Source organism: Centruroides vittatus, unplaced genomic scaffold (genome assembly GCF_030686945.1).
Source record: "Centruroides vittatus isolate TY-2023 unplaced genomic scaffold, ASM3068694v2 scaffold_769, whole genome shotgun sequence".
Taxonomy (NCBI): domain Eukaryota; kingdom Metazoa; phylum Arthropoda; class Arachnida; order Scorpiones; family Buthidae; genus Centruroides; species Centruroides vittatus.
Window position 1 is genome coordinate 2,654,529 of NW_027122717.1, and position 27,446 is coordinate 2,681,974.

The 27,446-nt window shown below is 32.2% G+C and overlaps 1 protein-coding gene and 1 long non-coding RNA gene across 3 annotated transcripts; one reads left to right on the forward strand and one right to left on the reverse strand.

Annotated features, from left to right (window-relative positions):
• Nucleotides 1–153: 153 nt before the first annotated feature.
• Nucleotides 154–21,880, reverse strand: LOC136989930 (twinfilin-2-like). The gene is made up of 10 exons (XM_067288239.1): nucleotides 21,748–21,880; nucleotides 14,859–14,936; nucleotides 14,748–14,798; nucleotides 12,743–12,870; nucleotides 12,575–12,670; nucleotides 10,356–10,460; nucleotides 9,024–9,149; nucleotides 7,258–7,408; nucleotides 7,065–7,186; nucleotides 154–637 (listed from the first exon to the last, which is right to left on the reverse strand). The coding sequence occupies exons 1-10, from the start codon at nucleotides 21,770–21,772 to the stop codon at nucleotides 476–478; spliced, it is 1,044 nt and encodes a 347-aa protein (XP_067144340.1). The 5' UTR covers nucleotides 21,773–21,880; the 3' UTR covers nucleotides 154–475.
• On the forward strand, nucleotides 20,611–27,420 carry LOC136989931 (uncharacterized). 2 transcript variants are annotated; one of them, XR_010882975.1, is made up of 3 exons: nucleotides 21,340–21,454; nucleotides 21,813–21,883; nucleotides 26,940–27,420. It is a non-coding gene; the product is annotated as an uncharacterized lncRNA (long non-coding RNA). The 2 variants fall into 2 exon arrangements; XR_010882976.1 differs by lacking the exons at nucleotides 21,340–21,454; nucleotides 21,813–21,883 and adding an exon at nucleotides 20,611–20,686.
• The last annotated feature ends 26 nt before the right edge of the window (nucleotides 27,421–27,446 follow it).

The window sequence follows — 27,446 nt, forward strand, 5'->3', positions numbered from 1 at the left end:
TAAAATCATAAAATTCCAAAAGTATTTTAAATACAAATATCAATAGAAATTTGCATATATATATATAATCTTTTAACAAATTAACTTATTATTATTATAGATTAGAAAAATATATATCCCAAATACTCAAAAATCTGAAAAAGTAAACAATCAAAAAACAATTATGTATATATAATAATAATTTTGCATATATTTTGACTTAACTGGAAAGTATAACATTTAACCAGTAATTATAATTTATCATAGAATAACCAATATTATACAAATTGTGCAAAAATTATTTACAGTCATTTTTATAAACTTTCATTTATGAAACTTTGTTACATTTTTTTTAAAAAAACAATTAGATTTATTTAAGCATGCTTAATAGAGTAATAAAAATTGAATAGTGTTAACTGTAACCAATTTTGTTATTGGAATGTTGATTTGTTTTTCTGTGTTATCAAATATTTATTATTGCATCAGCCATTTATCTTCACGTCTGTTCATTTTCTGTTTGCGTACATATGAGACGCCTTGCTCCTCGATTGCTAGGACCCTTTGGCTTTGCAAATTTTTGACGAAATATATTCTTCTTTGGATGGATTTCATCTATTAGAAATTCTTTGGTCAGTTCAGAAGCATCATCGATTTCAATCTATTAATAAACAATTATTTAAATTTATTCATAAACTTTATAAAACAAACTCCTAATGATACCTATATATACATTTCTGTTATAAACATAATTTACAAAATTATCTTCTTACATAAAAATTCCAAAATTTCCTACCTGAATATGAATTTAACTAAAATTAATCTACAAAAAAAAGTAGATTAATTTTCGTTATTCACTCTTCAAAAATTTTAATTGTATTTCTTTATTCATAAAATATAAATACAGTAAGATCCCACTTAACGTTGATTTGATACAACACAGTCTCCCTGAAGCCTAAAAAATGCTCAAAACTTACGCCAATTCAAATTATCGTGGCATTTCATGGATTTGTATATAATACGATTATTCTCAAACATGAACCAATCAGCAAAACGTGGCAATTCATCAGAGCACTATACTTTCCTTAAATCTATGTTTGTTTGTAAAAAATATAGCATCACTGATGCCATAGGCAATATTGACTTCACATGGCAAGAATTAACTGATAAAAGCACAAATGGAGTGTGGAAGAAATTATTGCTGAAAGTATTCAAGAACTCTCAACAAGAGCTTCTCACTGTATCATTAGGTTGACCAAATTGTCAACCTAATTGATACAGCAGGACTAGGATATGTAGACGAGCAGGAGATTGAGGAGAGTTACTGCAGGTTTCTGGTGAGAGCCTGACCAAAGAGACCTTGAAGAACTGGCAGAAGAAGGAATTTGTGTAGAACTGGAAAATAGTGATTGTGAAAATGAAAAACCCAAAGAATTTCTCTACAGGTTTCGTTAGTAAAAGTTTGGTAACGATAATCGAAATTGTTGATCAAATTGTAGCAAATGATCCAGATTTTGAAAGGAGTGCAAAAACAAGACTAGGTATTTTGGATGGAATCTTCTGCTATTGACATTTGCTTAAGGGGGGAAAAGCAACAAGTGAAACTACATAACTTTATTGGAGACAAAGTTCAACCATGCATGGACCACCATTTATTAATTCTGTGTTCCAGACAGACAATACAATACATGACTTTATCGCAAAAAACAAGAATGAAAGTAAAATCTGATTTTTGGTTGCGTGTTCCCCTTTCCCTATTTACTCTGTGTTAAAATGATCTCGTTTAATGCTGTTTTGTTTAGCAGTTTGTCGCCTAGGAACATAACCCCCATGTTAAATAGGGTCTTACTGTATTTCAAAATGAAAACTTCTGTTGTTAATATTGTTAAACAAGCAACTTATTTATTGTCAAGGAATAATATTAAGTCAAGGTGTGTTTATGCTTGGTGAGGCAAGCCTATTGTGACTACCTCAAGCTGAGTATTGTGAGCACATCAAGAACACAACACACTGCTGAACTGATCACTATCTTGTGATCAGTTCAGCAGAGTATTTCAAAAGGAGCAGTTAGCTATGGCTAAAGCAAGTTTAATAACAAGGAAATCTTAACTTTAATTCTGTTCAGTGGAACAATGCTAATTACATCCAATCTAATTACAGTAAAACTTGAAATACTCAGTAGGTTTCAATGGAACAGCATAGGTATTTAATGCCTTTAACTTTAATTTCTCAACTCAAATTTTCTCCCAAGTTGAAGTATTTCATGGTTCCCCAATAACAATTTAAGTTAATTTTAACTTCCATGACTCAAATTTTAATGTTTATTCTATCCAAAGTGACTCTAAGTGATTTCCATAAAATTTTCAGACAGTTAGTGGTATCTAACCTCCAACACCAATTTTCGGGCAATGTTCCAGTCCAAAGCAAGATATCCTCTCACTTTATCTCAACAAGATGTACAGTACTTTCAAAATTGTTCGTTTCTATTAGTTATATTGAATGTTCTGCTGAAATGTGTTACACAAGCTGTTTAAAACAAAACATAAAAAAAAACTATCAGATTCTTTATCTAATGCAAGAAAGGTAAAAATACAAATATATTCAAGAATAGGCATTTTTTACTCTATTGTCTCTAACTTAAATTATCTTAGTTAGGGAGGCTTTTTCCTGCCCCTTGGAGCTTGAAGTTAGGGAAGTTTTACTGTATTAAAAAAAAAATCATGAAGATAGTTTGAACCAACTTAGTGCACTACTACTAAGAGAAAGTTTTAGCATATAAGTAGACAGTATAAAAAAAACTTTAAAAAGAATCCCACCTAGAGCTATAAATTGTTTTGTGTTGATGTGCAAAAACCAACTTTGATTGAAGGGTGATGAGTACCAAACACAAAAATCCAGTAAAGAGTTGCTTAACTTTCCTGGCAACATTTGGTGGTGTTATCTGTTAACATTTTATTAAAAAACTTTTTATATTTTTAACTATTATAAAATGGTAAAAAGCTTAATTTTGAGAGTAAGGATGGGTTTTATAAAACATTGTAAATGCTAATAAAGAGTAAAATTGTCATTAAGTCTGACCCTACTGGAGATACACTGTCTCCCCACCTCCTTGACTTTTAATCACCAAAATTTAATACCATCGATCTCACTAATAAACAAACCTCCCTGCAAAATTCAGGTTTTTTTTTTTTTTTTTTTGAATTTCTCAATGTTTCAAGGTTCCAAGTCCAAAAATGTAAAAATCTGTAGAAGTCATTTTTTGACCAATCACCATACTTACTTTCTGTTATATATAACAGCCAGGAAAGTAAAAATCATAGCCTCTCAAGTATAAAAGTTTGTTACATTATAGGCTTTCTTGCCAAACATTCAGTAACTGAAAACTATAATTTTAACTTCACCAAAATCAATTTTATATAACTAATAAAATAAACACTGGTTGAAATGATGGCTGATTTCATCAAAGCTTTCGAAAATGTACACGAAGGTGTAAACATTAATAGACATCTTATCAATAATATTAGGTATGTTGATGACATCACTCTGCTATGTAACACTGAAGAAGGGTTACAGAAAATTCTAAATAAATTGAGAAAAGTGGGTAAAGAAAGATACCAAATGAAAATAAATGTGAACAAAACAAAAATTATGATAATCTCAAGAGAAGAAAACAAAGATCTAAAGATTATGTTGGATGGAAAAAAATAGAAAAGTAAAAATGTTTGAGTACCTAGGAAGTTGGATAACTGAGGATAACAGATTTAATTTTGAAATTAAAAACAGAATAAAAAAGACTAAAGTGGCTTTTGCACAAATATCGTCAATATTAAGAGATAGAAATTAGAAATGTAAGCAAAAAATTGAAACTAAAAATACTTAAAACAATGATTTGGAATGTGGCTACATACAGATGTGAGTCATGGACAATAAACCAAGAGGCAGTTAATAGGAAAATTCCTTTGAGATGTGTTATCTTACAGGAATGGAAAGAATTAGTTGGCTAGACAGAATAACCAATGAGGAGGTTATGTGTAGATTTGGAATGGAAAGAAACCTGATGGTCAGCATCCAGAAAAGAAAAACAGCATATTCTGGGCATATAAGAGGATCCTCAGGGGAACTGATGAAAATTGCAGTTCAAAGAATGGTGGAGGGCAGATGAAGAAAGAAAGACCTAGACTAACATGGCAAGACATCAAAAAATGGATTGGCTCAAGCTTGGGAAAAGCCTACAACAATGAAGTGTGTCCATCAACTGATCAGTTAATGTCATGAGAATGAATGAATGAATAAAATACATGATCTTTGCAAGTACATCACAGAATTTCAGACACCATCAGTTCCAAAGCCTTATTGAATTAAGCATTTTGCTGGACCAACTGTGATTGTGTATCATAATAATTACCCCTAACCAGTGTTGTGGAGTTGGTAAAATTTTTTTTGACTCTGGTGAATCTTAACTTAAACTTTATTATTGGTAAAATGTGAAAAATACTTTTTAATTAGTATCTAAAGAAATTTCTTAGAAAACAAACACTTCAATAAACTTAGATATCAAAAAAAGATTTTCATCTATAAAGAGCATTTCACACCAAATTTTTATGCATATTGCATGCTGTCATGCAGTGTGCACTATACTTTCAGAAAATAGCTTTTATTAATTCAAATGAATATATTCATATTGGCTAGAGAGCTGTACTATGTAATGTATGCCAGGCTTGGTATGCTTTTGCTATTATTCAACCAAAAATTATGAAACATCATGATAAAACATTTGTACTTTTTGACTGACTTTGCATTTATAAAATATACCTTAATCTTTATATTTTATTATTTATTTATTTGAAAAACTCACATGCTATGAGAAAAAAAAAACTAAGTAGCATATGAACCACTAAAAGCAAAACTATTTTTCAATGTGTAAGTGTATTGATTAATTGGTTTTAGATACTAGCAACATAACACGAGAGCAATCTGCCAATTGAGGAGTGTGCCTTCTGAAAATATTTTAAGGAAACCTAGCCCCCTATTAAGGTGTTATTGACATAAAGAAAAACCCAGAAAACTTCGCAAGCCAAATGTCAGTTCAAGCATAAATCCGAGTCAAGCATTACCAGTGTTTAAGGATAAAATCCACTTAACCACTAGTGTAGCATGGGTGTTGGATGGAGAATGATGCACTGTGGATTCTAGATAGAAAATTTTTTGCAGGAGTCTCAACCGGAATTTGATTCAGAATCCTTCATGGCAGCAGTTTGGACATTCAATGTCTGGTCAGCTTTGAATGTGAGAAAAACAATGTTTTTGAAATTGGTTCTTGGAAGTTTTATCATTTATTAAAGCAAAAACACAAAGTGTAGAGACAATAATAAAAAGTTTATGGTATTTTTTGTAAAGTGCCAAAGGAGAAACTTCCCAAGAAAAAAAATTTGACTTTCATTTCAGACGACATAATTTTTACTTGGCACAATATTTATTTTTACATATCAGATGTTTTTCTTAGACTAATTAATTTTTTCACTGTCTTTCTATTGGTTGCAAGTTATTTATGACTATTTATTATTGCTTCTATAACAATTTCATCTTAAAACAGTCAATAGAAAAGCAATATGAAAAAACAAAAACAAGATCAGAATTTAACTGCAAACTAAAAGAGGAAGAGAAGACTGCAAAATGTAATTAACAGTATTATTTCAGGTTATTATTCACCAACTTAAGTTCATCATTCATCTTGAACTACACATCAGTTCAAGATGAATGATGTTTTTTTCAAAATTAATATTTTAAAATTCTATTATATATTTGAGTCTAGTCAACCATTAGTAGGAAATTAACTATTCTCATAGTAGCCAGAATGGGAGAAACTATTTTACAGACCAATTTATTAAATACAATAAAATGAAAAAAAAATTAAAATCATTTTTAAAAAAAACTTACATTTAATCAATTTTTGATAATTAACTAATTAAAGTGAAATTCTTTTGGCTGATTTAGATGCATGTTTCTTTGTGTGCTTGCAAGTTTTCCCAAGATAAATATTCATTACATCCATTTTTTGATTCTCACCATAAATTTTAGTACAACATTTTATAGATAAATTTTACACAAAAATATTCAGATATCTAATAATATTCTTTCTTATAAAAGAAATCATGATATGACATTTAAAAAAAAAAAAAACATTGGAGTCTCACATTTCAAATTTGCCAGAGTCTAAATATTTGTTTATCAACTCCACCATACTACTTCTAATTCACTAATTATACACCACCCATGTGTCTAAAGTACACTATGAACTACTACAAACTTAATATTAGTTGTTAAGTACATTTGACTCCATTACCAACACTATCATTTATCTTAGAAGCCACAGTTCGTTTTTGATTCTAATAGTGTCATGCCCCCATACATCATGCTTTTCCTGATAAAAATAGTCATACTGGTCATCTATCTAACTCCACTCTGGAGAAAATTTTTGAATTATAATCACATGACTTCTGATCCAGACTGGAAGTTCATATATAATCAAGTCCTCCTGCTCCTAATCTTTCAATATCTGGTCTTGACTTTCATCTATCTGACTGTGTTCTTGAGACTATGGACAGACAGTCAAATTCCAATGGGAGTTTATAGGTTTGCAATTTTCAAATTGCAGACCTATAAACTAAGAATATCACAAAACTGTGATATGATGGGCAACAAGTAAATAATATAAATAAGTGTATCCTACAAATAATGCCATCTGTGGCCATCAGTAAACTAGTCTGGTGGCCGTAGGAATTTCATTTCCTCTTGTTATTTTCTTTGGATTAAAACAGGTGCCAGATCATCAGTTGCTAGAAATTTGATGGTGTACCTGTATTTAGTATTTGCTTGTTGTCAATCATGATGTATCTTAAAATTGTGAGTAAAATTTAAAGTAATTCCAAATGTTGAGATCATTTTTAAAAATTTCATCATAATTATCAATCCAAAACTGTTCAATAATTCTCTAAAATAACAAGACTTTAATCATACCACTAACATATTCTTGTAGAACTTTTAATTAACATAAGATCAATTAACAAAATTCTTATTCATAGATATACCTTTTTTGCAATTTCAATCCCAATCTTGCCTTCAATAATCTCAATTAATTGACTCTTACAACTTGAATATAGCATCCTTTCTTTAACTGGACAATTATATCCAGGCACAGAATAAACAAACACTAAAACAAAGAGATATTAAACAAATCAATGTCTTCTTAATTTTGCCAAATTTCATACCTATCATACATACCTATACTTATGATATGATCACCTTCATAATTGTGTGGAAATCTAAATACATGATAACGAGCATGATCGTTAGGAATCCGACTAGGTAGTAATTCAATAGTGGTATCTTCAAAGCTTTCTAAATTGATTTCTTCTTTATCAATGTCTATACTCTGAAAAAAATCTACATGTTTTAACTTTAAATTTGTAATAAATATTTATATTTGAACTCAAGTTTTCTATTTAAATTTTATTTAAAAATTTATAGTACACCGAATGTTCATGAACATCTTGTAAGATACAACACCGTATTGCTTCAATTAAGTTACTAGAAACTAGTATTTTAGCTTGCATTCACAAAACATTGCAGTATTTACAACAAAGTAGAAATCACAGGTATAATAAATATAACTAATGAAACAATTACTTCAAATACCAAACAAACATCTGGATTCTTTTATTGGACTATTTAAGGATAAATAATTACTACGCAATTTGGCAGGAGATTAATTGCCAGACTGCCATCTCTGGTTAAATATAATAATTATAAATAAATTAAAATTAATTTTAGAAATAATTTAATATTTAATCAGTATGGAAGCAAAGATCAGACAGAGGTCTGAGTAGCATAAATGGCAATGCACCTACATGGTAAGCAGAAGTTGCAGGTTTGAGTCCCACTCCAGGCCAATCTTCCAGATTATTCTAAAGTTATTTTAATTAAACTTATAATTATTATAAAAAAAATCATAAAAAATTAATCTTTCTTTGTGAGTGGCTACATACTACATATTTTAAAACAATATTACAATACTACCAATAGGTATTCACTAGGGTTCCTCTTTCCAAAGCCATTTCTAATAAGTTTAAATGTGATTCCATCAACAAATTACAAAACACAATGGACTGTTTTGCCAATACAAAAGTTTATTATTCTATTTGTTGTTACAAAATTTATTTTGGCTATAAATAACCCTCTTCAGTTGTAATGAATAAAAATCATGACTTACATAAAGCTTCCTTCAGAACATTATAATAATTATGTTTAACAAAAAGATTGCAGCCTAGTGGCCTACCTCCAGCCAAACTATTTATTAATTATTTAGCTTTAATAGCCACTAATGGAATCCAGCTGTTCATTTTGTAACTTGTAGGTATCTGATGACATTACTAGTATCACTTTAATTTTAATATTGCCAATTATAAAGCATTTTTTTTTATTTATTTATTTTTTTTTAAAGTGACATTTTCAGAATTTTGTTGTTCTCATATGTTTGTATGTCTGAAAATAAAAGGTAACCAAATTTTATTTTATCATAATTAAAGTGCTTTATAGATGGCATCAGATGGTGATATAAAGTAAACTATCACTAAATATGATAGGAAACTGTAAAATCACAAAAACTGGCTAAAATTAATACAGTTAGAACTGATTGTATGAGTTGCTGTTTAAGCTATATACTATCCGTAGAATAAATTTAAATTATAACTTAAGTTAATTTATGATGAATTTGATTTTCTTTTAAAGAACAGTTAATTCTGCTATAAGAAATTCTATCAATTTTTTGGCATTTAATAACATCTTAGAAGCTTCATATCAGAAATATTTCAATACAAACTAATTAGGAATAATAATTAAATTGACTAACAATAAAATCAAATACAAATTTAATTGTCATTCAATTTATATGCATAATGTTAACATTCAAAGAAAATAAACTTGTAAAATTAGAATTTATTTTTTTTATAATATCAAAACAATAAATATCAAACAAAAAATATGCTTACCAATTGTACATAATTAATGACATTTTGTTTTAAATCTTTTAATGCTGCAATTGCATCATCTGAAATGGGAAAGGATAATCCTTGGATAGTCTGATGTTTTTCATCTATTCCAATATTGGCTCCTGACTGAAACATTAACAAATTCCTATAAAGCAATATTACTAAAATAAGAATATTTTAATATTATGCATCTAGTTTTTCATCATAATAAGTAACCTTAAATCAATTCTATTCACAAAATTCTAAGTTAAATAGTTTTATACCACATTTAATTATTAAGAGATTACCTCTGCTATAAGCAAGTGTAAATGTAATGTTGGTGTATTTGAGATGTATATTTTAATACAGTTTCCTGTTAAAGCTTGTGTTTCTAATACACAATTTTGTATGTAGTTGATAAATGGAGGAATAAATCACCAAAATATGAAATCATGTTAGCTTATGTACAATTTTTTACAAAGTGACTATAATTTATGCTATTAACATCAGCTCAATGTAAAAAATGTCACCAAGCTGAATGTAGTGACTCACAGAGGAGGAATATACAATTCCCTTATATTACATCATTTCTCTTACATCCAGTTTACTTGCATGCATTGCCTTAAGAATTTGCATTGTGTTGCTCTCCTAAATTTTTATACTTTTCCCAAATGTGTGTGTCCTGATTATAAGAATTCAAGTAACAAATGAAAAAGCTGAGCTTTAATTTGTGAAGAAAAGCTTGAAAAAATGTTTTAAAAGACTGCACAAGTTTGTGTTTTACTTCTATTTTTCTCCATAAGCATTGCATGAAATTTTATTATGTGATGATTTTGGAGAAACACACAACCAAATTTTAAGAGAATTAACTGTACTTACATGAACACAAACATTTTAATATTATGACTTTGATTGCATTTTGTTCTTGTAAGCTAACATATCAAAATCATTTTTTAAAATAATGTAAATTTACCTTTTCTAATATAATATATTATTTTAGAAGAGGTATCAATTGACTTGAATGCATACTTTTGTTTTTCAGTTTTTGCTCTGTCTTATAGGCACTAAGAACCTTTTCTCAATATCCTTTGTGGGTTCAGTTAGGTTCCACAATGTGGACTGTTGGATGATGAGACTTGGGGATCTACATTTCTGGGACACACTACCCAAAAATTCCTAGAAACACACATGGTTCAAACCCAAGTCCACAGAGCAGTAAGGTGATGCCCTTAACTGTCTCAACCATCCAATTTCATATTAAGGTCAGTATTCAATGTGTGGGAAAACTTATTTTAATGATCTGTACATAATAATCATCAAAATCAAATGAATAAATTTAAAAATTGTCCTTACAGTACTTCTTTTTATAGCTATCAACTCTTCTTCTGCATTTGTTAATGGAGCTGGAGCTTTTTCTGCTTGAATGTGTTTATGAAATCCTTGCAAAGTAACATCTTCCTAAAATAAATCAATTTCTTTTATATTATATTAAAAAGTAAAAGCTAAATATGTATTTTAAACATGAATAAACTAAAATTCAGTGTAATATAATACCATTTTTTGGATTTAATTTATAAACTTTAAAAGAAAATTTCTAATGTATTGATATTTAAAATACAGCAGAGCGTCGGTAAGTGGAACGTCAGTAAGTGGAATGGCCGGAAAGTGGAACGATTTTCAGTCAGACTGTGTCGTGCTGAATCGAACGTTTCTGATACTAAATTTACTTCTAAAGTATAATTTTCATGTTTTTTATATTCTTTAATATATTTATTTTGTTTGTACAAAATGCAGAAATAATTTTTAACGATACGATAGCCTCGATAATTATTATAAAAATTTTCATTAGGCTTAAAATCGACGAAAATTCAACACGAAGCGATACGCAACAGAGAAAAATTTGAACATCGGACAGGTTAATGTATTTTTTCGTACAAAGTCGGAAACTGGAACAAATCATTAACTGGAAGGACCCCAGTCCCCAATTGGTTCCACTTATCGACGCTCTACTGTACTATAGAAAATTTCCACACACAGTAACTTTTACAATTATATTAGTTTTTAAGTTTAATTACATAACATCTTTTTTGATTCTCTCAGGTTAGGCTACAAAAAATCTTTTAATAAAATTAAATGTTTAACACACAAGTCTTATAGTCCAATCTGAAACTCAGATACTTGTGATTAAAAGTTTGTTACTATATTTAATACATTAAGATTTATTGATGGTTAAGAATAGTGATGCCATGAATATTCAGCTATTTTTTTTAATATTCGGTATTCAGCCGAATGTTGCGTACAATTCGGCCGAATACCAAATAACAAATCATAAAAAAAAATGCATATATTATTCAAAAATGTATTTATTTTAATCACAAATTATTACATTTAATACATAAAATCTATCAGTGGTAAGTTGTGATGAATGAAAACAATTTCTTCAGCATTTGTTGATAAGCAAATGATTGCACTTTTTCTCATAAACTATACCTGCTTATGAAAGTAGCATCTCACCTTATACACTACTGCCGGGAGATGATAGATAAATCTTAGTGAATTCTGTCAGGCTTGGATACTGTTTTGCATTTGCTGACCACCACTTGTAAAGATCAGCCATGCTCGCCTCCCGTCTAGCAGAGCATCAGGACGATGTAGCCAAGGGAAAATATACTACAGAGCTTGCTAAAAAAGTTCTCGAGCAAGGCTACAACCCCCTGTGGTCCAGAACGGAAATAATAAAATGTTGCAACAATCGAAGGCTTGTTCTCATCTGGAAAGCGCTACTCACAGCTACTACGGAAGCATGCAATGTCCCCACTCTAGATCTACCCAGAGTGTGGGTAGCATTATATCGGCACTTAAACAACAAAACGCGCCTAACATCATATCGCCATCGCGGTGTCAATTCCACGCATGCGCCGCCCGCACTGTAGATTTAAAAATTCAAACATGCCAACATCTTTTTGCACGTTCGTAACAGAATTACCGGATGCCTGTTTTTGAATTCAAAAATTCTGTTCTCTTTAGAACATTCTGCACGTTCGTTTTTAAAATAATTCGTTTCACCTGAAGACGATGATCATAAACTCGTCGAAAGTGCTAGTGATAACAAAAAAGAAATAATTTAATGCCGAAATCAGTGAAGTTTCTCTACCAGAACCCAGTTAAAACTTGGCGTGACTTCTCAACTTTATTTTACTTAATGGCATCACTAGTTAAGAGTATGAAAATTTGGATTTCTTCTAATTCAAAATGATTCTTCAATGCCAAATCTGACTGAAAATCTCTTGTACTGTACAGACTGGTCAAATCTAATCTGAGAATGGTAATATAACAAACAAAACTGAAAATCTATCCAATCAGCTATAAAAATGATTTTAGTGTTTTGGATAGGAATCTAAGTAAAATATATACATAAAGCTTGAAATTATATTTTTTAAATTTACATTTAGAAAATTTATTTATGTTCACACCAATTTCAAAAATGTTGTTACTATTAATAATACAAAATTCATTAAACAAGATTAATATAACTACATAAAATTCATTACAGATATCAAATGTATACTTACTTTTCGACTGCCAAAAAGCTCATACTTTATTTGTCCTGCTCCAAATTCCTTCTTCATTGTTGCTTTTGTTGAAGCATACAACATTTTTTCTCTTACCTAATTTCAATTTATTATTATTTGATGCATAAAATATCAAAATTATATGAATGATATTTAAAATTTACTAACTGTAGCTGTATCCGGACACCAACTTATAAACACCCATTCTTGTCCAGGAAGAACATTATTATCCAGACAATAAAATAAGTAGCATGGCTTTTGTTCATGAATTAAAGCATTTAAATACCTGTCATAATCTTATACAAGTTAAGAACTATGAACATTATTATTCAATAAAAATATTCAATTGAATACTACCATAAAGAAAGAGAATCATTCAGCATATTTCACAAAACTTCGATAGACTGATATGATGAATAGTAGCAAAGATGATTCTGTATTAGTATTCAGTCAGATTAAAAGCAGAAAAGTGAGGGAGTAAAGGCTGATTTCCATATCACTGAAAAATACTCCAAAAATAGAAATGGAAAAATTATGTCGCTTCCTATCCAGAAGTCTCCATTCATCAAAATCCAGTCAGAAACTTATAAAATACTTCAACTTTTGTTTTGATTGGATCTTCTGTCAGGTTTTGACCAACAGAAAAACAATGGTTATGACATGGTAATAATGACATTTTATGTCTTGTTGTAATAACAGATCATTTCAAAAAAGTAAGATGAAGCAAAAAATTAGAATTCTTTTTAGAAGAGGATAGAAAGTATTCTTTTCCTTTATATTGTTTGTCTATTTTATTATAAAGACAACAATCTTAATTGGAGACTTGTGTTAAGTCAACTTAATTCTGTTTGCAATATTCTGGTATTGTGGAAATAGAACTAAATAGAAAGTGGAAGGAAACAGAATCTAGTTAATTTTTCCATTTCCACTTAGTTTCCATTTCTGGTAATGTGGAAAGCAGCCTTGAGATATTTTCTGCTCCAAAACAAACCAAAATTCATTATATGCAAACAGATTAATAGAGATTGTCAATATATACTAAATTCTATATACAGGATTCCTACTCAAATTTTTGTTTTGAATTACCTGACTTTCCCTGATCCACACATTTCTTACAGTGTGATATCCACATAATAAAACAGCATTTTACTTACTGTGTGGTTAGATATACTTACATCAAGTATATCTAGCCCTCTTTTTTGCAAAGACTGTGCAAAAAAGTATAGTACGTACATCCTGTAGAAAAATGTTTGACAGGATCCATGTAATGAAATAATGAGTAATTCACAAACAAAATCATGAGCTTTTTTTAATTTTCCACCATTTATCATTATTATTTGTATGTAAAAGTAAACCTTTGTATTAACTGTCAAAACATTAAAACAAAATTTTTAAAAAATTGAACAATTAATTTGATGTAATTTAAAGTTCTGATTTTGAGTGATTTTGAAATATATTCTTACAATACAATAGAACAATAAGTAAGACTTATTATATGCGTAAAATTAAAATTTATTCATTATATGTAATTATGCAAGGTTCAGCACTAAGCACCAAGAAAAATGTTCAATGTTTTTGGAAGATGGTTTCCATGACATCAGATAAGGAAAGCAGTTATGCACATAAGAGAGACAAAATTTTTTATAAAAGACGAATTTGTACACCTAGTAGTGTCCTCTAATACTAAAAATATTATCAATAGAAAAATGGATTCTGCTGTATTCATAATAAAGGTTGCAGCATTACTTCTTGCCACCTGCAGATGACTACACTTGGTCAGCCATATTCCTCAAACAAAATCAACAAGACAGCTAAGCAGACAAATTCCCTGACTTTTTCTGAATACTAATGAAAATCCCTGATTTTTCCAGGTGCATAGGAACCCTGTATATAAGTTATAGTATAGTTATCTGTTGAAGTACAGAATTACACAAAAATTAAAGTTTTGAAACATGAACTACTACTACAGTTTTTCCATGGAATCTAATTTGCAACAACTATAAATATACAAAAGTACAGATGATAACTTACAGTTCACTAAAAGAACAACTTACAGATGATGATTATTACTAATGTTATCATGAATATTGGTGGTTTAAAAATATCTAAAGAACAACAAAATGTTAAAATTATATCTTCATTTTAAACTTAACAAAGTTAATCAAAAGGGTACCATCTTCAAATGATCCAACTGGTTCTTCATACTGTTGTAATTTCAATTGTTCTGTAAAATTATTTTATACTATAGTCAAATAACTTAATGATAAACTTAAGAAATTCTTACCATTTTCTATTCCAATTTTAATTACTCTAACAGTATTATCTTTACATTTTCCAAAAAATTCACGAAGTTCTTCATTTGCTGCAATTAAAGAAATTTACATATAAATATTCTTAAGTAATTACAAAAATGAGAAAAGTTAAGGTTATGCAATAATCACTACCTAACTTTATAATTAGTTTATCATCATATTTTTCCACACAAACAGAACTGATAAAAAGATTAAAAAATTGTTAATATTTATCTATATATACATTTAAAATAAAGTAGATATATTCAAAAATGAGATGTAAATTTATAAGCCAATAAATATTGACTTTAGCTGTTAGAGGAGTATATGGAATGAAATTATAGAATTAGAGCGGGTCAACAGTTTCAAGCAATCAAAAAATGTTAATATATTATAACTTTATTTAAGCATTACTTACAATCAAATGTATTAATTATAATAAACAGGGTAATTGCTATTACTGATAATTGCTGTTATTTTCAATTAACAAATAATATGAGATTAATCTTATCTAATCAGAAAAGTAGTTATAATTATCCATAAATAGTCTTATTGCAAAAATCAATGATCATTAACACTTAACATTTAAAAATTATGCCTAATAGAAACTAAAATTAATTCAAATCACAATACCTGTGTTAAAAGTTATCAACTTATTTTTCCAACATATATTTACAGATTTCTTTAATGTGTATTTGTAAATGAGTGTGAGGAATACATTCCAATTTTTATTGATTATAACTATTTAATTAACTATTTTAACTAATTTAGTTAGATAACTTAGTTTTAACTATATTTAATTATTGAAACATTCCTCATACACTTATATGAGAATTCAGAATATTTAATAATACATTATTTGAGGGTGGCCAGATTTAAATTTTTAAAAAAAGCTAAGGTAAAAAAAACAAAACAAAATTTATTATATATTTTATATACATTATACTTTAATTATACTTGAATGCTATTTTATTGTATTAATGCTTCTTCTCCATAAAGCATATCTTCATGATTAAGGGAAGAAATTGAATCAGGGGAATATAGTTTCTCAGAAGTAAAATACTCTAACATTTTATGTGAAGGGACAAATTCTTTGCAACATATATTTCAGAACAAAAGTTGTGATCTAATCCTAATAATTGCAACTAGAAGGGAAAGTTGCATTCTATTCCTTCCTTATTTTTAAAATAAGTTAAAAGTGAGAACACCCTCTACTGTAGCATTGCTAACGGGTGTTATTAGGCAATTGAGGGCATAAGTTGCAAGTTCTTTGAATTGGGGAATTTGTAATATTTTTTTTTGCCAAAAAAACTCTGAGTATTTTACATTCCTTAAATTGATCTTCGTCTATCCAACTGACAAAAAGTAATTTTCTGTATTGCTCTTCAATCATATTGTCTTGTGCTAAATTCAAAAATGGCAACTCAGAAAACGTTGGTCGTAAAACTTGGTTTAAAATTATATTTGGGCTTAATTGCACTAGATCTTGAAATAAAATCCTTGCCTATGGAAGCCTTTGTTGAACTTGATTTAAAGCTTCTTCTAACATTTGTAAACATCTTTCTTTGATAGTTAAAACTTGTTGCTTAATTTTTTCATCATTATTATTTATTTGCAGGTATTTATCACATTCATTCAAAAATTTTATTCCAAAATCAACTTTAGAAATACTTTTCTTATAATTACCATCATAAAGTCTACTTTTTAAAGATTTGTAGTGCAAAAATAAACTTTCAATCAGCTGAATAAGGGTCTGCTTTATTTTGTTGAAAAAAGCCATTTAACCTTTCAAGTTCTTGAACTATTGGAGTTGCAAAATGGAAATAGAGATAATTAGTCTGATCCAAGATAATTTCTTTTATTATTCTTGCTTTAAATTTAGTGTCAAATTTTTGTTCTGCTACTTCTGCAGAAATAAAATATGCTTTAGTTCTTCCCAATTCATTAATAAATTATACATGACCTTCCCCCAAACTAACCAGTGAGTTAAAGATGTTTTTTTTCAAAGGGAAGTGGTGCAATTCTAACAAAATCTGTTGAAAAGTTTAAAACATTAAATTCCTCTTTGAAATCTTGGTGTCTTAAATTGCTATTTCTAAAGCATTTAGGTATCTCAATCAACAAATATCCAATATTAGAAGGTAATTTTGAAACAGCATATTGAATATACAGATTACTATCCCCACTACAAAATAAAGGTGAACATCCTCAAGCTAAGCACCATTGTTCATATCAGAAGGCAAAACATAGCACCAAAAACACCTCCACATTCCATGTAATGGCAAATGTGTCGTCCTCTACTCAGGGAAGACAAATCCTGCACCAGCAGGGCCACTCTGTCCAGGATGGCCATATCAACCTATCATCCCCAACTGACAGAACAGGTCAGATCCCTCAAACAAACTGTTCACACTTTCACACACCATCCCTGTTAGGAGAAACTCTCTATCATGCATCCCCCTCCCATAAATAACTGTCCACCCAATTCTTCCCAAGATCACTCCCATTCTTTCCTAAAACCATCAGCACCTAAACATATCTCCACACTGCCAAGCTTGTCAGCTTATCTGAACAAGCCAAAAAAGAAGCTATAAACTCCTACTCATGGCACTTGGTTGAGTGATTGAATGACTGAGTGCCATGAGTTGGAGGCATGGTTTATAGGACAAGGGCACTGAAGGCATTGCTGTCAGTGGTCTGTAAACCAAGAAAGGTTATATCATATTTAAACATGTCTGAAAGAGAAGATTAAACTGGGGGTTCGGGTAGCATAGCTGGCTACACGTCCACATGGTAAGCAGGTGTTGCAGGTTCAATTCTTTTCTTCCAGAATATTCTAAATTATTTAATTAATATTAATTTAATTATAATTATTAAATTTAATAAGAGATGGCACCTAATGCCTCCCTCTAGTGGCAAATTATTTAGAAATTAATTAAATATATATGCAGAAAAGTAGTCAAATGTAATCTGGTGGTTGTTTGGCTTTCTAAAGATTTATGACATCACTTCTGGTTATTTGGAATTTTAGCTCTAAAAACACCAAACATAGCATCTCTTAGGTGTCCTTGTAGTTACCAGTACAACAGAATAAATTGAGACACACACATGAAAAGAAAGTAATAGACATGCAAATCCAAATGCATAAATCAAACAAGAATTGTGCACACACATGTGATATTAACAGGTTGAAAGAAATAAAAGTTTATGCTATGAGCATAGCTCATACTGCATTTATTAAACAATTTCATTTTTCCTTGGTGTTAGGTAATACTTCTTTGATTGTTTTTGGTTTTTTTAGTTATGTCATACAGTGTGCATAAGTGTTGCAATACGTATTGTACCTTCTTTCGGGGGAGCATTATGGCTCAAGCATTGGGAGCAGCAACACTATACAGTCATAACACACCTGTGTCTTAGAACCCTGTTTAACTCCAATAAGTCCTTCTTGTAGAAAATGGACTAATGTGTTTGCTTCTGTTCTCTCTCCAGATTTTCTTGTAAAGGTATGAATCCAAAAACAAACTTAAATTACATGTTCCAACTGCATGTTCTTTTTTATGGAGGTCTAACAAAATTTCAAAATCAAAAATTATCCCAATGCATATTCTTTTTGTAGAATTTTGAAAATTTTAAAAAACTTCAATTATACCACAAAAACTAAGCACATACACAAATCAAGTCTTACATTTGTAAGAAATTTTGTTAGGTGGATGCCATTGAAAAATGTCTGCCAAGCATACGAAATACATTTTTTCTCCCTACAGTTTATAGATTTCTCCTTTGCTTCTGCCTTAAAAATTTCCAGTGCCTCCTGGGCTCTGATGTTACAACATTGTTGTATCCATCTGACGAGGGTGGTGTTTAGGAAATCCACATGCACATCTTCAGATGCGTAACAAGATAGGACAATGGTGTATTTTTTGTTATTAATATTGTAGGAATGTTCTTCAATCCTCTTTTGTATGGAGCAGATGGTGTAACCAATGTAACTGTAGGTTACATTGGATTCTTAGGCCTTTTACTGGGATACTATATACTCCTGGTAGACATAGATGATCAGTGGTATCACTACTGTTTCTTAGTAGGCTATAGATAGTAGGATTGTGTAAGTATGTAAGTTTCACATTTTTTGCTGGGCTATTTCCTTATATAACTTATTCATTAAGTGGTTATATTCCACTATAATACAATTAGTATTGCTGCTACAGTTTTCATCCATGCTAGAGGTTTCATCTAGTGTTGGATATTTGATTATTACTGTTGATATAGGCATGTGCTAAATTATATTATAAATAATGTTCCCCCTGTAACTGCACTTGATTGCTACAGATTTCAAGTATTTTATTTCCTTCCAGGTGTCTGCATAATTGATATAGTGCAATGCCCATTTTGTAAGTGATCTAAAGGCTGTGATTTTGTATGCATAGGGATTACGTAAATTTGCCAGTATGAATAGTGGTAGGAGGCTGGGCTTGTGGTAAACATTGGTATGAACCCTACCATCTTTAAGCAACAAAAATGTATCTGAAAAGTCGGCTTGTGTGTTGCTGCACTGGTCCAATTTTAGATATAAACTGTAAGAGTTGTCATTCATGAGCCTAAAAAACTCAATCATGTTGGGCCTATTCTTCCATGTAATCAAAATGTCATCCACATATCTTTTATACAAGTTACACTGAAAGAAAAACTGAGGTAATATTTTATCTTCCAACATAGAAATAACCATTTCACAAAGATCCCAATAGGGCTGCCTGTGGGAATCCCACATTGTTGTAAGTAGAGTTATCAAAACAAAAGAATAACAACATAACATATGGGCCATATTTAAAATGTGTTGTGATGTTTGGGTTCTCTGACCATGCTCAATAGCCAAACACTTAACATGCAGAAACACGATTGTAATCTGATAGATGGGTATAACGGTACGAAGTCTAAAATTGTTATGTAACTATCTTCTCGGACCGTGAGTTTTTTAAGTTCCTCAACTAGTTGCCCCGAGTTACGTACCATGTATGAATAACCTGTCAGGTGTTCATTCCCATTGAAATGAACAGTTATTATTAATTTGGATCAATCAAAAACAATTAGATGGCAATTCTGTTTCAGAGGCCATCATATGTAAAAAGGCCACACTTGTATGCCTATCTCATTAAGATAATGCTTGGGATGAGTACTAGCGTACTTAGTGATTTTAAGGCCAGCAGAGGCTGGTTCAAAAAATTCAAGAGATGCACTGGCATACACAGTGTTATTAGGCACAGCAAAGGTGTGAGTTCAGAGAAGTCTGGGACCAAAAAATTGTGTCCAAATTCAAAGATTACATAGAAGCTGAAGGATTCATTCCCCAACAAGTATTCAACTGTGATAAAACTAGCCTCTGTTGGAAGAAAATGCCAAAGAGGACACTCATTATACAGGAAAAAAAGGCAGTGTGAAATTCTGAATATTTTGAGATAAAATATTCTACAAATAGAAAATATTTTAAAATTTAAATGTAATATTTCAATCTTTTTATCAAAGCTAAAAATCAACAAGGAACAAATGTTTCCTGTGTTGACAGTCAGTTCCTGAGAGAGATCTCCCATGACTAAAGGGCTGACTAAACCAAAAAAGTCATCACGACACCCAGTCAGACGATCTTAATTCTTAATCTCTATTGGAAGAGAAAAATAGTATAAATACAGGATATACACTAAACTCTGGGCACGTGATATTACCATCACTGTATCCTCAAGTTTAACTTAGTGCCTTACTTACTTTATAAGACTGAACTTCCACCCAAAGGACAGAAGGGTTATGAGTCAAGAATAACATGGAGGTATTATAATCAGTATTTTGTAAACTCCCTCTCAACCTCACCTTTAGGGACATAGTCATTAAGGTTTAATCCTAGCTGGATTTTAGAAGTTAGTCCATTAGTATTCTTTTTGTTATTCATTAAAGTTTTTGTTAATTTGTTAATGGGACTTGATTCTAGTTTCCTCAATGGACTCCTATCCGTGTCTCCCCACTCGCTAAATTTTAAGCCCTCCTTTTTAATAATAATTTAAATGCGTGATAGGGTGCGAATTTCATCCCTATCTAGTGTCAGGTTCCGACTGAGACGACGATCTTATGATTTTCTTGTCTCCAACATTAAATTAAGCCATCCTTCGACTTTGAGATCGGGTTAACGACCCATGCCAAGTAAGCGGTCAGAATAGATTGACCCCTGGCCCCCCGGCTGTTCACAATTGCCAAGACAAAGTCTATGAAAGATAGGCTAACTCTTTTGTTGTGTGGTAATGCTAGTGTGATTGTAAAGCACTTACTGATGTACAGTACTGTACATATTGGGAACACTACAGCAAAATTATGTTAAATTATTATATTAAAGTAAAAGAAGTACACAAATAATCGCATAGGGGTCCCTACATCCTCCATGCTCAGAGTAATTTGTTTCATTTGCCCATGGACATCATTATGATTAGCTTCTATCTATAAATCTACATATGAACTATATAATGACAAGACTTAGTTTTATATATTACTCAAAAGTTAAAATTCTAAAAATAAAAGAGGAAGACAGCGTGAAGCAATAAAACAGGTGATTGTTTAACATTTTAAAAATGGTAAAAGATAATAAATAATTTGTTTAATTTACTTATATTTTAAATTTAAACGAATTAAAATAATTTATAAATTTAACTTTTACAATTATACTTTAATCTCATAAAGGGGCGGATATGACTTCAACCGGTCGCAACTGAAACTTGTCGATTTCACGACCGCGTGACATTTTTTTGTTTTTGTTTCTCCATTGTTACATATTTCTAGCATTTTAAATATTAATGAATAATAAATACCATACAAAACAAAAAACAAAAATTGAATACGAACCTTGTATACCAGTCTGATGGGACATTTTCTTTACTTTTTAATCCAACCTGAGTATTCAACGATAGGGTAATTGGCCACGACGACCCCAGACATATAATGCATAGTACATAGGACGGATGATAGATGGCGTAAATGAGTAAGTAAAAAAAATATATATATTTCAGACTTTTTTTCTGTTAAAATTTTTTAAAATAAAAATGTATATATTTTTTATTTTTACGAAACTGTCTAATACAAAATTTATAATAAAATGTCTTTACTATACAAATGTCTTTGGGAGCCTGATGGTCGATCTGTTAACATGATAGTCTCCGCTCTGGGGAACTGGAATGAAATTAGGACGAGTCGATAAAACCCCAGAAGTTTTTCGAGAGGTAGTCCGTCCCTATCTTTCCATTGTGGACTTTGACAAACCAATAAAGGACTTGCTAAAAAGAGGCCCTAATACCTATTAGTATTCACAGGGACGGCCGGATGGCCGAGCGGTTAAGTTGGCAGCCTACCGCTTTGGGGAATCCGAGATTCGAATTCGGATGATCCGACCGGATATGTCGGCCCCCGTCACTCACTACCCGGCCGCCCCATTGTGGGCCTGGCCGAACCTATAATGAGCTTGCTAAATGAGGCCCTCTTAGTGCCCACAGAGCGGAAAGAGTTAGAAAAAAACTATGTACAGTACACTCGTTGATAAAGTGATGCATCTAGATATGTTAAGGTTAATCATATTCGTCATTGTAAACCGCGCTTTAGTTAGGCGCTATCCACTCATTTTGTGTGTCCGACTGTCAAGGAACCGCTCGGGATCGAGTTTCATAATTTGAAACTTGACCTTGTCAGTTACATATATACAAAAGGTAAATTATTTACAAGCTAAGTCTTTGTCTATTGTCTGATAAATGTACACTTTCGTTTTGTCAATTGTTCACGATAGGAGGCGTCCTTTTGTGTAAGATCCAAGTCGGATGTCTGTGAGTTAATAAATGTTCTTGTTACCTTTGTCTCGCCCTTTTTTGATTCGTTCACGGTTATAAGAAATCACTACAAGATAGAACTGTCCGATTTCTGCAAAACTCTTCAAGCAGCTCTGTCTCGTTTGTTTGTTTAATTATGACAACGCAACACTTGGGCGATCTGCCTAGGGGGAGTGCCTTCCGGGAGGTCTTTCTAAGGGAAATTGGCCCCTATTTAGGTGTTACAAACGTAGAGAAAACCCGAAAAACTCCACGTGGCCAGCCCGTCCGAGTGAGGCGCGAACCGAAGACCGAACTGCCAGTGTTTAGGGCAGTGCCGGCCAAGGCAAGTTTTAGGATGGAGCGAGATCCTATTATGGCGCTCCCTTGGTTGCCCTGATTTATACCAGTGATGCATGCAAGCAAGTAACTTGGAAGATCTGGACAACATCTTAAGGATGTACTATAGATTACACCCTATGGAATTTCAGGATTTTGATTATATATTTGAACTCAGGGGACCGAGACGAGTTCAACGGTACCCTATTTTTGGACCGGAGACGAAAAATAAAAAAGTTATCACACTTTTTCACTTACCATACTTTTTTAATGCTCTCATGCAGACGGCACCGTAGTTGCTAGTATTGCCATCTTGCGGTAAAGTCTGCAAACCGTGACGTCGGACTACGGTCATTTTCCGGAGCGTTAAACACGCGATACGAGAGCGGAGAGAGCGACGCGACTTCCGATCATCGCGCGATTGCCATTTCGGTTAATGTTACTTATGGCAGCGAACATGGCGGCCCGACTGACCTCTCGTATGGGCGCCACCACCCGCCGCCATGTGCTAAACTAGTGATCGATTCACGGTAGTTCTTGAACAAAGTAAAAAAAGGGGGGAAACGTCCACTAAAGGCAATTTTAACGGCAAGCGACGGGACTCCCGATCGCGATAGCGAGGCCGACTTAGCGGAGAGCGACGCGACTCCCTATCATCGCGCGATCGCCGGAAAAAAGTAGGATAACTTTTTTATTTTTCGTCTCCGGTCCAAAAGTAGAATATCGTTGAACTCGTCTCGGTCCTCTGAGTTCAGATATATACCCAAACACACGAAATTCCATAGGGAGTAATCTATAGTATACCCCATCTTAATTAAGTATCTGTCTAATTTGTCGATGAAAGAGGGCCTCTTTTAGTAGGCCCATTATGGGTTCGGCCAGGCCCACAATGGGGCGACCGCAGTACCTATAGGAACAGTTCATATAGAATAAAAAAAATATATATGTAGGATTAAGGCACATTTCTTTATCACAAATATTACTTTTATAATGAGATTACTCATTGGTATTATTTTACTAACTAGTAAATGAAAATTCAGTCAATATTCATTGACAAGATCAATAAGCATTATCAACTTTGGTACTTGTACTTATTTATTATGTTCACTAATTAATGTAACGATACTTATAAAATTCTTAACTATTCAGGCTACAGGCTCCTAATAATAACAATAATAATATACTATTTAAATCACCTGGAGAACAAATTTTAATTAAATCGCTGCTTACGCACTTTTGCATTTGCAAATTTTTTTATGATCTCCTCATACGATAATGCCTGAGCTATATCATTTTCAATGGACAGCAAGGCTAGATCAGAAAGCTTGTCTTCTGCAAGAGTCAACCTAACTAAGGTACAGTACTTTATGATTTAATAAAGAAATTATAAGTTAAAAAAAGCTGTTTTCTATTTAATTCAAATCTTGCGTAGATTTTGGGACACCCTTTATAATACAAAGTAGGTACAGTACATACATCTCATAGGTATCTCTGTAATGTATGAAAGAATACCTTAACGAATAAAAAAATACTCGCACGTCAGCCGACAAGTGAAATTCACGCAGAAAGCGCGGGAACACGCTCGGCAATGCTGGCGCTTCGAAATGGACTCGCCAACTAAAACGGCAGCGCCTGTTGCGGCAACACTGGTGATGTAACTGAGGCGGGGGTGGAACTCTGCCCACGCACTCGACCTCGCGCGCATCTCAACAGATAAGGCCATTCACATACTGGCCACACGCGTGCAATCAAAATATCGAAAAGTGAAAAAAATATATTTTTTCCTTTAATTTTCTTTACCACTGAGGCGGCCCCTAGGACTTAGCGCCTGGAGCGGCTGCTCCGTTCGCCCTATGGTAGGGCCGACTCTGGTTTAGGGTACGAAGACCGCTTGGCCACTTGGCCACTGGTGGGCCAGCTGTGTTTCAGACAAGTCGGTGAATGATTACAATTGTGGTCCGATTGAATGCCAAGGCCGTGTTCAGCAACGCAGAACACTAACAGGGTGTTTCACCAACATTACCTAATCGCGGTATTTGTAATCCGACGATTAGACTAATACCGAGATTACCGACGCGAGGATTTCACCAACAAATTTTAGCGGAGGATTAGTAAATCCCGTGATATTAAGAACAGGATTAGTGAATCCGATAATCTCGACACCAGCGTTACTAAAAAATTTTCTTACACGCTTAGATACAAACATGGCAGACAACAAGAAAGGAAGTCGACAACCTGATTTTTCTCATCGAGAAACAGAATATTTAATGGAGTTAATCGAGAAGTACAAAGATATAATCGAATCAAAAGAAACGAATGACATATCCTTAATTTAAAGAAAAAAAATGAAACGTGGCTAAATCTAACCGAAGAGTTTAATAAGTTTCCTGAGGTTAGTAAACGGGACACAAAAAAGTTGAAAGTTTTGTGGAAAAATTTGAAACAGAAAGTAAGAAAAGATGTGGCGTCAAATAAGCGAGCGCAGAGGAGTATAGAAAATACGATAATGCGTCCCACGCCGAAAAAATGCTCAAATGTTTTATGTATAACGTTTATTCAAAAAAATTGTACAATATACACTGCTAAGGAGCGTGAATTATCATCATCTTTTCTTCTAGCGCGGAATGAATCATCCTGAAATGAGAATTCGATTTGCAGAAACAAAAAAAAATCACAGCTAATATGTTTGATAAACACTCCAAAACGATATGCCAAATTCTTGGGTTATGTAAAGGCTATAATTAAATAATAGAGATTTAATTAATTTGACTAGAGGGAGGCAGTTATGCCGCCTTCTTGTATTAAATTTAATAATTATAAATAGTTAATTTTTAATTCAGACATTTCTAAAATTTAATTTTGAATTGGTCATTAAATTTAATACGAGATGGCGGCATAACTGCCTACCTCTAGTCAAATTAATTAATTTCTAATTTTAATTATAGCTTTTACGTAGCCCAAGAATTTGGCATATCGTTTGGCGTGTTTATTATATAACGGGCTATGGTTGTTGATGTTTAAAAGTAATATGTGTGAATACAAGTTTGGAAAAATATGTGATCACAAGCGATACTAAGATGCTAGCGGAACGAGTGCTAAACACGGACTGATGGAGCATGCGCACAATTCGGGACTTTCCTTCCTCTCGTCACTCGTTAAGCTAGACAAATTTTTACAATTTATTTTTGCTCGTTAAGCGAGGTTTCACTATAATTTGTGATTCAATAAAATTGGTTAATTAAAATTATTAATTTGTTTTCTAGCATATTTACTGCCTATTAATGTAGGTACACACAGTGGAACGTTATTGCTTCATGGGAGCCCACGCAAATTTGAATTAAGGGCATAGGGCATACATTGTTGACTTCAAGCATTTTTTCTTCGGGGGACTTTCCCGGTATCCTCGTTCGTATTTTAACGCGATCTCTATGCTATGCCAAATGCACCCTGCACCTGCATCACACCGCCAATCTAGTTTCCAGATATGGTCCAAATTTACATTTCGATATTCTTACTACAGTAATGAGTTTATAAGAGATTGGTTTGGGCGCTAGGCAATTACTCTTTTTGCCCATAGTATAACGCGCCACTGGGTATCCATTAATCTTTATCACAATGCTATCTCGATTATAATGTCCCCAATTACAATTTTCAATTTGGCGACCTTGATTGTAGAATAGCACACGGCGTCTATACGCTATTCTGCAACAGGCGTCCTCCTGCATGTATACATGCAGAGACAATCCCGTAGTCAGTAGTTTTTAGTGAGGGAGCAACTTTCAACATTAGGGATGGCTGGTTCAAGTGCATAGTCGACATCAAGTAGTTTAAAGTGAAAATAGGCATGGGATTTTTAAAGTTTTAATTTAAATAAAAAGTTAAGTTTGGTTTATTTGTGTACAGCAACTCGACAGATGAACGACCTGCCGAAGAGGGGATGCCTACCGAGTGGACTTTCTAAGGAAAGCTGTGTTTTATTTGGGTATTACAAACGTGAAGAAAACCCGAAAAACTTCCCGTGGCCAGCTCGTTGGCGAGGCGCACTACCAGTGTTCGGTGATTTTAATCAATCGGGCACTAGTGGGCCAAACAAAACAATTAGTCATGTTTTTTGATACATTGATATACCAAGTGCACAGAAAACTTTTGAGGGAGAAAGGTCCCTAAATGTCCTTCCTAGCTACGGGACTGGTGGCGACCGTACAGTCTCATGTATCGACGCAGGAGGAGCTCCTAGAAGGTACTACAGGTTCCTTTAAATTGTATTGTCTTTGCAAAAGAAATTGTCCTTTGCTTGTATTATAGCTGCCTTTTACCATAATATTGTAATCACTTATTACCATCGTTATTACGTTCACACTAATAAAGTTTCGTTTGATTCCCACGCCTCTTTCTTGGTGAGTTATGTTT

Coding starts and splice junctions, on each gene's coding strand:
- LOC136989930 (XM_067288239.1), bottom strand. CDS start 21,772: ATGTCCCATCAGACTGGTATACAAG. Junction 12,871..14,747: donor AGTTGGATCATTTGAAGATG/GTACCCTTTTGA, acceptor AACTTGTATAAG/ATTATGACAGGTATTTAAAT. Junction 7,409..9,023: donor TCATTAATTATGTACAATTG/GTAAGCATATTT, acceptor GATTTTTTTCAG/AGTATAGACATTGATAAAGA.